At 42.0% G+C, this 9,697-nt stretch overlaps 1 protein-coding gene across 1 annotated transcript; it reads right to left on the minus strand.

Annotated features, from left to right (window-relative positions):
* Positions 1-429: 429 nt before the first annotated feature.
* Positions 430-5,197, minus strand: hoxa3a (homeobox A3a). Its single transcript, XM_085396959.1, has 2 exons — positions 4,732-5,197; positions 430-2,221 (listed from the first exon to the last, which is right to left on the minus strand). Exons 1-2 carry the CDS (start codon positions 5,195-5,197, stop codon positions 1,428-1,430), a joined length of 1,260 nt encoding a protein of 419 aa, XP_085253085.1. The 3' UTR covers positions 430-1,427.
* Between the last annotated feature and the right edge of the window lie 4,500 nt (positions 5,198-9,697).

Raw genomic sequence — 9,697 nt, forward strand, 5'->3', positions numbered from 1 at the left:
AGGGGAGAGGGCCACCCTGGAGTTTTCTTCACCTCGAATCAAGTGAAGGGGAGGAAAATAAAATAAAATAAAATAAAATAAAACAAAAAAGAATGCATCGTTTATTACGCATTTTTACTATATCTGCCAATATTTGCCTGCATGTTATTGGATAATATTTATGGCCAATATTCCACGTTATGTTGTATGAAAAAATAGAAATATATTGCCACTTTATATGTGTGATAGGCTACTCTATGATTTATTATTGTTAAAACATTTTTGTTTCTTTTCTTTTACGTCTATTTGCCTGACTATATATTTGGAAACTGATTAGATTTATTTTCACCTCCATTTTATTGCAGAGAAACCTAAAGATGTGTATTTATACTTTTTAGTCCACTTCGTGATTTGTGATTGTGTGCAATGCTTCTGCCAAGTCTAAATTAAAATCGAAGGCTATGCTTTCGGTATATTTCAATTCTTTTATTTATTTGTTCTAACTGGAGCAGCATGGAATGTATGACATCGAAAAAAAAGTTTGTTTCTTATTACTTCAATAAAGAAACAGCTAACGTAATATGTCCTTCTTTTCCACCCTTATTGCATGACTGATTGACTTTTACATTCGCTGAGAAAAATAAAACACCTCCTTCGAAGAAGAAAAAAATGGAAACATAGCCTCTAACAGGAACATGGGTTTTCTGCTGCTGAGGAGCTAATACAGACTAACATGTATGGGCTGAAAAAGGGCCGAGACGCAAATTTTCCACCAACCTTCTACCCACACAAAGATGGAGGGGGTGTCAAATAATACTAAAGGACTCTTTCATCTTTCACACCAAACAAAATAAATAACATTAGAAAGTCCAAAAAATGGAACAAAACACAAGCAAGGGGGAGGGGTTGCCTGTAAGCTTATGACCCTTGCTTTTGAAAACGTATTTTCCCTCTTAATTCCAACTCGTGGCTCTTGAAGGACGCTTACACATAAGTGCAACAAAATGCAAAATGCAACAAAAAAAAAAGAGAGAGAGAGAGAGAGAGAGAAACATAATTCTTCAATTGCGGATAAATAAGAGGACGGACAAATTCACATTGAAAATTGATAACATGTGTTCATAATACCCTGTTTGAGTTTTTGATTAGAAAACATTTAAAAAAGATTAAATAAGTCTATGCATATACTGCGCCCCCCTCCCTCCCCTCCCGCGTACAGCCCAGATAAAGGTCTCTGTGAGACAATGACACGAGCAAATTCAAGCAAGTCGTGATTATTTTTCCTACGCTACTTCACACACCAAAAAAATTAAAAAGGGGAAAAAACTATAGGGAACATAAACAAAAGTAGAGAGATTGTGGGAGCCGTGAGGAGGCGCATAAACAAAGCAGTAATATGTCTGGAGGTGGATAAGACAATGGGCGGAGTGATCCAGGCAGCGCCACTGCTACAGATGCGTCAGTTTGGGCGCTTCCTGGATTCTTCCCTGAGAGTAGTGCGGCGTTAGGTCTGTGTACGTCGGTGTTGGATCACACACTCCGTGATGCTGACTGTTACCCATTGTGATTGCTCCATTATACTCCATGTTTGCGGACGGTGGGTGCGTAAGGTGGGCCAGACCGAAAACAGAGGCCCCAGAACTAGGCATTGAGTCGATGTAACCTCCGCCGACATAAACAGGGCTGCCTTGCATGTGCGTCCCGTAACTGCCATTGCCTTGGAGGGGATGCGCGTCATACTCGGGCGTGGCAGAGTCGTTCCCGGGATACCTCTTCTGGGAGGGCGGGCAGTTGTTGAGGGAGTTGTTTAAAGGAGGGGGGTATGACGTAGGCATACCGTATGCGTTTTGATGAGGTTTACTGTAAGAATTCGGCGACTGGGATTCATATGGAACACTGTTTACGAGAGAATGCATAGAGTTGAGGTATCCGCCTCCCACACCGCCAGCACCAGAAGCTGGGCCCACGGGACTGCGCGGGGACTGTCCACCGGGAGAAGGCATCATTCCGACGCCTTTCTGATCCTTCTTGTATTTCATCCTGCGGTTCTGGAACCAGATTTTGATCTGTCTCTCTGTGAGGTTGAGCAGGTTCGCCATCTCTACCCTCCGGGGTCTGCAGAGGTACCGGTTAAAGTGGAACTCCTTCTCCAATTCCACAAGCTGAGCGCTAGTGTAAGCTGTCCGGGCCCTCTTTGATGCTGCTGACCCCGGAGGGCTTTTGTCTCCGGGGCAACTCTCCACTGTCAGGATGAAGGAGAGGATGTCAGTCAGTAATTCGTTATACAGAGAGAGGTACAGAGGCAAAGACAGGAGAGTGAAGGCGACATCATGTGACAACACATAGCTGTTAGCAAACTCTGCGATCAGAAGGGGGCGGTGGTGTTGACTGGGGAGTTTACTAAATAAGTTTGCCCACTTAAATATGTATCATAATGATCACTAACACTAATAACGTGCGTATGTGCGTATGTTCCAAACATCTCAATATTTCTAATAAACCCATTCCCCTATGGCAAATCACAGGAGTTATCATCAAGGCTCCATGAGCCAGCTAGTTACATGCACAGCTTCACAGACTTCCAAAAATAAAAGTGCAACTGGACAATAATGGCTCAGTATCTGATATGGAATCAGGTAACCTCAGGTTTACTACTAAAACATCTTGACCCTAATTTCCCCCCACAGTTGCAGGGTAGCTCACACATAATGCAAACACAAGCATTATGTATTCCTCAGGGTGTATAGAAAACAGTTCGCCTTGCCCTCACTGATAAGCTTAAGAGGCTGGATCTTGGCTGCAGAATTGCAAGGTGCTAGTCTACTTACTGTTATGGCAGGCGGCCAACATTTAATAACTATCACTGACTTTCGCCCAAATCTAAAGTAATAGCAATGCAGGATGACATAATCTGGTCCATTGTGTTATGTTATGGATGAGAAATAAGTGATCACGTGGATTTGACGTAATGCCTTAGAATCACACGATTATTACCGGATCGGTTTAGTTTTACTTTTTTGACGACTTGATTGTCAAAAGGCCACTTAGTTTAGGTCATGCAAGATCCTAACTGTAACGTATGTGTCAAGCACTATGCATCTTTCCTACGTGAGTAACAGGTGCGTATGAATAATTTTCATGATAAATACTGGGCGTTCTTCGAACTCATTAACGCACCCTACCAAGCACAATTCAGGCTGAAACCAGTCTGCTTTGCATTTTAACTAAAAAATAAAAAAAACAGAGCCCTGATCCACCCGATCCGGCCTGAGTTGTCCAGTGAACAAAGAAGTTTCTGGAATTAGTATATGCGTAAAATGTAAAGGACTTTCCAAAGTTGTTCATAAAGCCTGGGCTTTTATATGTTGTATACGTCATGAAGACTTCTTAACTACGCTGTTAAGAAGTCTTCATGTTATGAACATTACGCATTAACTGAAGACTGCTGCTTAATTTATTAAGAAAATCCTCCAGCTCGCAAAAGGTCTTTGAAAGCAATTCTGAAATTAACTCTTCGTTATGGAAGTAAAAATAAGACTCTTCAAACCACTACAGTGTCTTCATCTTGACAATGAGATCTCAATAATAAGATTTGCCGTTCTTATAAACCTTGAACGTGCATCAAGGGTTTCCATAAATCGGCTATGTGATGCTGAAAACAAATTAAAAAAAAACCTTTGGTGCACTTGAAATAACTAAACTTAATGAAAAGCGCCACACTGCCTTGCAGTTCAGCGATTGCACTTGGTAAGATCCTGGAATGTCATTAGATTATTACCCATTTATTTTTACAGAAAGGAAGAAGAGTTGACTACCCAGAGCTAAACTCAGAACCCCTGACCCCGAATTTCCCTGGCGCCAAAACAGCAGGTTCTACCTTGCGTGCATGAACGTGCGTAAAGGGTTGGGACTTGTTAAAAAACACACAAAAAAAACACCTCTCCTGATACTCATGAGCCACGCGCCTTTGCTTCTATTAGTGCACTATAACCTGCACACCGAAATTAAAGCATATAGCCACTGAATTTACAAAATAAGAAGTTCGTGGGAAGATGTGCATTTCGAAATGTTTAGCTTTCCTCTAAGTAAATACGGACCATCTCCCACACATGCACACTGACCCACAGAGTTTTTCGCTAATCAAAACAGCAGGACAAACTGAAACAACTGTTGTGTGTATTTGTTGTCTGTCCAGGACCATTATGAGATCAGAGGAGAGGTGTGTTTACAGTAGGGACAGGTCAGCTGCAGGGCAAAAGAGACAACAAATGGTGATATCTACTGTTAATGTGGCATACAGTTTTTCCGCAGTCTAAAACGTCATATTGCGCAAATAATTTGTAACAATCCTTACAGATTTTGACCAGGATGCAGTGTAGCCAGTCTGTCAGTTTACACTGCACTTCACTACAACTGCAGTGTAGAATAAATAAATGTAATAGTAAAGGGTATGTGTGGGATTATGGTAATTATACATTACAGCAATAGCAATGTAATTCAATGACACACTGATTATTAATGATTTAAAACATTTAACAACTTCCTGTCCCCGATGCAGAAAACACACCATTGTGACCTTCCCAGGGGAAGTATTGTTCTGTTGTGGGCCCACCCCCCTTTCCTCGTAAGCCCTTACCTGCTCACCCCCTTGTGCATTGCATCCTCTCTAAACCAAACTTGAGCAACTTTCTGGTTGCAGACCAACAAAGAGTGTGGATATTAGAGGAGCAGTCATGTTAATGCAGTGAGTACCTGAACTGGAGCTACTGGTGGGTTTCTGCTTGGTGTTCTGACGGGATTCCTTCATCCAGGGGAAGATCTGCTTGCTGCGAGCGGTAGAGGTCGGGGAGTCGTTCTTGGCACTGACTGGTTGGTTGGATCCGTTGCTTGTATTTTGGCTGATAGCACCGGGGGACTGTGAGGGAGGGGGTGGGCCTGATACCGGCACCTGCGGTTGATTGCTTTCGGGATGAACCTTGGACTGCGCCGCCTGAATGGCTGTGGTCCTGTCGCAGCTCTCCGCCATCTCCCCGGGCTTTTGCAAAGCCACGGAGCCGTCAGGAGACTGCAGGGAGCAGGCAGGTCGATGGTACTCACTTTCCACATGAGAGGCCCGGGGATATTGGACCTGATTGGCATCATAACTGAAGCCATTTGCGCTTTGATATGGGTAGCCACTGTAAATTGCGGAGCTGTCGTAGTAGGTTGCCTTTTGCATCTCGCCGTTTCCCAATATTTATTTCAGAAACTGACAGGGTCTTGACACCCTTGTAGAATAACATTGGCACCCCGTGGTCACGTGACGCCTCTCCGCCAATGGCCTCCTTGGGTGAACCTAGGGTTACAAGAAGCACTGTGAGGAGAAGAAATGGTGGCGATCCATCTTACTTTTCAATGCAGCCCTGACACAGGAGACTATGGAGGCAAGATAGGGCCAACAATTCTGTGGACTATTACCGTTTACCTTATGGCTTACACGGGGCACAGAGGCACGCACTAACCTTGTATTACCATCTGTGGCGAACATAAAACCATTTTAAAAGCATTTCAGACTGTCAAATCATTTAGAAACGCGAAAAGACGACGGGTGGCGTTTTAAAATATTTGATTCTAACTAACAGTGAAGCAGAATATAGTTAGAGTAGGCCTTATGGAGAAATGCGCTGTGGAAATAGCTTGTTAGAGGGTTACCACACAGGAAAATAATATTTCTTTTACACTGTTATTCTACCAACAGGGCTGTCAACGGTGTATCTAATTTCCTGTATAGCGAGTGAAAAACATACCGTCGGATCCACAAACCTTCAACCTTTTATTTTTTACTTTTAGAAAAAATTCATAATTTTTAAGAGAATAAAATATCCCTGAGCTTGCCACATAGTCTGTCTCTTTTTTTTTTAATCCCCCCCCCCCCTTTTTTTTTTTTTCTACGTTTCCTCATAATAGTAGAAAAACTGTAAAGGCCCAGAGGAAACCTGAAAAACCGGCCGGCGTCCGTACATCTCCATGCCCATGGTTTGAACTTTGTTCCATAGTAGGCCCATAATAATGGCTGCTGTCGCTGTCTGAGCGGCGGCCGGTCGCGGTGATATATGAGGGCGGGGGGGTCAGTGAGCCGGGACTGCCCGCTCGGAATGAGCGGCCCGGTGAGCAGCCAAGCCCTAACAAAGCAAGTATTAAGCAGACAGAAACCCGGGGATGGTACAGCTAGAGGCTGCTGCTGGAGCACCATAATAGGTAACCTCGGGGAGAGACTATAAACTATGATAGACAAACATCACTGCTCTTTTGGGGGAAATCTTTTTATAATGGGACATTAATGGGACATTAACAATGAGACAGTGGATTGAACAGCTATTATTATTATTATTATTATTATTATTATTATTATTATTATAAAGCTAATGATTTTCAGTAGAAATAAAATATTCCCATTCATTTTCGCATTTGCTGTCTACTCTGTAGATTCTATAGATTTAGCCATTATACATCGTTTGAATAAAGCAAATAAATACATTAAATTATATATATATATATATATATATATATATATATATATATATATATATATATATATATATATATATATATATATATATATATATATATATTGCATTTAACACAGTTGAGATTTTAACTGATGAGTCGGGTTGTTTTATGTCTGATAGCAAAAGTTACCCGGGCAATAAAAATGATTTAAAAACAGGGTTTAAAACAAAAAGGAAGCCCTCTTGCATGTTTCATAATCCATAGCCCCGAAGCAGACACATAACTATGCGATGCATCATCATAAAATGAGCACACGGAAAATGTAAATGTCGAGCAATTCTGGCCTGTGCCGTTCTGCATACAATAACAAAAAGCAAATCAGTTTCAAAATGCCCTCAGCGCTGTTAAACCGCAGACTGAAAGGACGTGTCTTCACCGTGTCTGCACTCGTGATGACCGGGAAAAGATATCACGAAGCTCTGTGGTGTGTATCTCCAGGCGAACCATTGCGATAGTCATAAACGGCAGAGAAAAGAGAGACAAAAGACAGACTTGAGCTCTCTGCGCAGCCCCTCCGCTCCACGCTGGAGAAATCCGGCCGCCTGACTGTGTGTGTGTGTGTGAACTCTTCCTGAACCGAGATCTAAGTCATACGGTGATAAATCACCGCGCGACATACAAACTCAGCCATTTACAACCGAGGGAGCCTATTCCTGGCCTGCTTACCTTATCCTCTTACGACGAATGCAGAGCACCAAGCAATATTTTCTCATTCAGCGACGAAATCGATCAAAGCAGTAATCCAGAGAAAAGTTTAAAGACAGGGCTGACTGGGTGAAGCAGCGGTAGCAGACTGCGCCCTGCCATACACCGAGCATTAGCAGCCACAACAACAAAAAAAAAAAAAAAAAGGAAGAGCCAAGAGAAGCCCCCTTTTTTTCCTCTTTTCCTTTTTTCCTACTCGACGTGGACGGGTAAACCGAGATTACGAAAGCAGGCGTGAGCTGTCGGGTCAACGAGATAAGACTTATCTGGCCCCAAGATTGAATGTATCGTCCTGCTATAGAGCTATGACCAGGGCTTCATAGCAATATTAAAGTCGGCCAAGGCTATGCTGGTGTATGTGATCCTTCACTAGTACCATGCAGTCACCAGTGAACTGCCCCGAACCAGAGCGTCACCATAGACAAGAAAAATTATGCAAATGAAGTAGCGCCTTGGAAAGCCTGTTCAAATCAAGTGGTTGCCTCTCCTCCTCCCCCAACCAAATGAGGTAGTGCGTCTAGAAGAAAAAATATATACATATATATATATTTATATCTCTACAAAAATAGCACAGTCCTTCCCTAAAGTGTTTTAAATCTTTTCTGTTATTATGTACTCCGTGGCCTGCAGTGGAATTATGAACCCAGTGAATGAGATGGGGGGAGAGAGAGAGAGAGAGAGCTGGAATACAAAGGAATAATCAGGCCCCGACCATGCTGCATTTCCATTTCCATGGGACATAAAGGGCTTCTATCCACGGCTTAATCATTAACCCGCATTTCTGCACATTTTGGCGAAAAAAAAGGAGACAACAGTGCGTTTTCATTTTCTGCGCCAGGTACGCCCTTTATGGCTTTTTAACACGAGAATAAAATAAATACCGAAATACACCGAAATACTGCGCACACGCCGAGACGCTCTCACACACGCACACACAAATATCTGTACATATAGTTGTGCTTTCAAATAGCTGAGATTTATGAAAGCATGGCTGATCAAAGCTGTATTCGATTTATATCAACCCCCTCCAGTAGCATGGTGTGAAAAATGGGCACAAGTTTCATCACCAAAAGGCAAAGTGGAGGACATGCAGCGAGGACCAGGGGAGAAGAGAGCGGCAGCAGGGGGAATCCCTCAGCATATTAATGCTGTCTTTTGCAGCCAAAAAGAAAGCCTGAGAAAAGTAGATTTATGTCCTCTCAGCTTCCCCGGGCTGTAAACACGTCCAGAGCTGCAGCTTCTCTGCTGGTTTCAGGCTCTGGGACAAAATTCAGTGACACAATTAGAAACTGTAGAACACACGGACGGCGTGGGAGGTTGAGTGGGACCCAAAAATTCACATGTGAGGGTTTTTTAAGCTAACTGCGCTTTTTTTGCCCCCCCCCCCAACCAAAAGTAGCCAGTCTGTATAATTATTTACTTCTTTGTGTTGTGCTAAAATGCTGATTCGACTTTCTCTTTAATGTGGCCCTGAGGAGAGGGTTAAAAGTCAGCGGGGCTCGTATACTGCCGGACATAATAAGGCGCAAAATGTGGGAAGGAAAAAGAAAAGAGGAAAAAGAAAGAAAGGAATTTTGATAAAAGAAAAAAATATTTTCAAAAACTTCAGTTCTGTAAACTGTGGCAGCTAGAAGCAGATGGCTTTCACAGAAAGTGGTTTTTGAAATGAGTAAGGCACCGCTCCAAGAGCTGCGATTCCTCTCGTCACTTTTATAGTGACAAATTGCACCACAAAGACAAGTGGAAGAGAAGGAATTATTGCTCTCGGGCTGGTCATATTGCTGCTACAAGGAAATGTACAAGCCATAGGCTGCTTCTCTATCCCTGCGAGTGCTTCGGTGGGCGTGTGTGGTGCTTATTAGAAATTGAATAAGGATATCACCATCAAGCATTCATAACACAAATCAATAAAGATATATGGACTTACCGAAGGCAGTTCAAGGTGTCTGGGAGACCGTGCGTTGGCCAGAATTTACTAAGCTGGAATTCTGCAACGAGGAGTAGAACAAATATTAACATTTTCTCGGAGAATGATCCAACATTTCAACGATTTTGTAAATTAAATTAGTGTGGGTTTTATTTTAAATCCAGGGCTCCAATATACTGTTAAGATCGAATGTAATTATAAATAATAAGGCAATTGTTGTTATGCGTGCGTTGTTTAGGCCCGCGCGTCATGACTTAAAAAATTAAAGTCAAACATAAATCTTTAAAAATAAATAAATAAAAAAGAACAAATGAAATTAAGTCATCTTTTATTTGGGATTATTTGATTAAACTGCAAGATCCAATGAGACGGTTTTTTTTTTTTTTTTGGTTTTTTTTAAACAAACTATTTTTAGTCAAGTAAAGATATCTTTACAGTTTAAAGGAAGCAGTCAATTTTAATTCATTTTAACATAAAAACACAGACTTACACACAGACAACGTCAGTCTATGAAAAACAAATACACAAAATAGAAAA

This window comes from Rhamphochromis longiceps, linkage group LG22 (assembly GCF_057381845.1).
Source record: "Rhamphochromis longiceps isolate RC_006_pf linkage group LG22, R_longiceps_female_GT1.1, whole genome shotgun sequence".
Classification (NCBI taxonomy): domain Eukaryota; kingdom Metazoa; phylum Chordata; class Actinopteri; order Cichliformes; family Cichlidae; genus Rhamphochromis; species Rhamphochromis longiceps.

Coding starts and splice junctions, on each gene's coding strand:
- hoxa3a (XM_085396959.1), bottom strand. CDS start 5,197: ATGCAAAAGGCAACCTACTACGACAGCTCCGCAATTTACAGTGGCTAC. Junction 2,222..4,731: donor CACCAGTAGCTCCAGTTCAG/GTACTCACTGCA, acceptor TCATCCTGACAG/TGGAGAGTTGCCCCGGAGAC.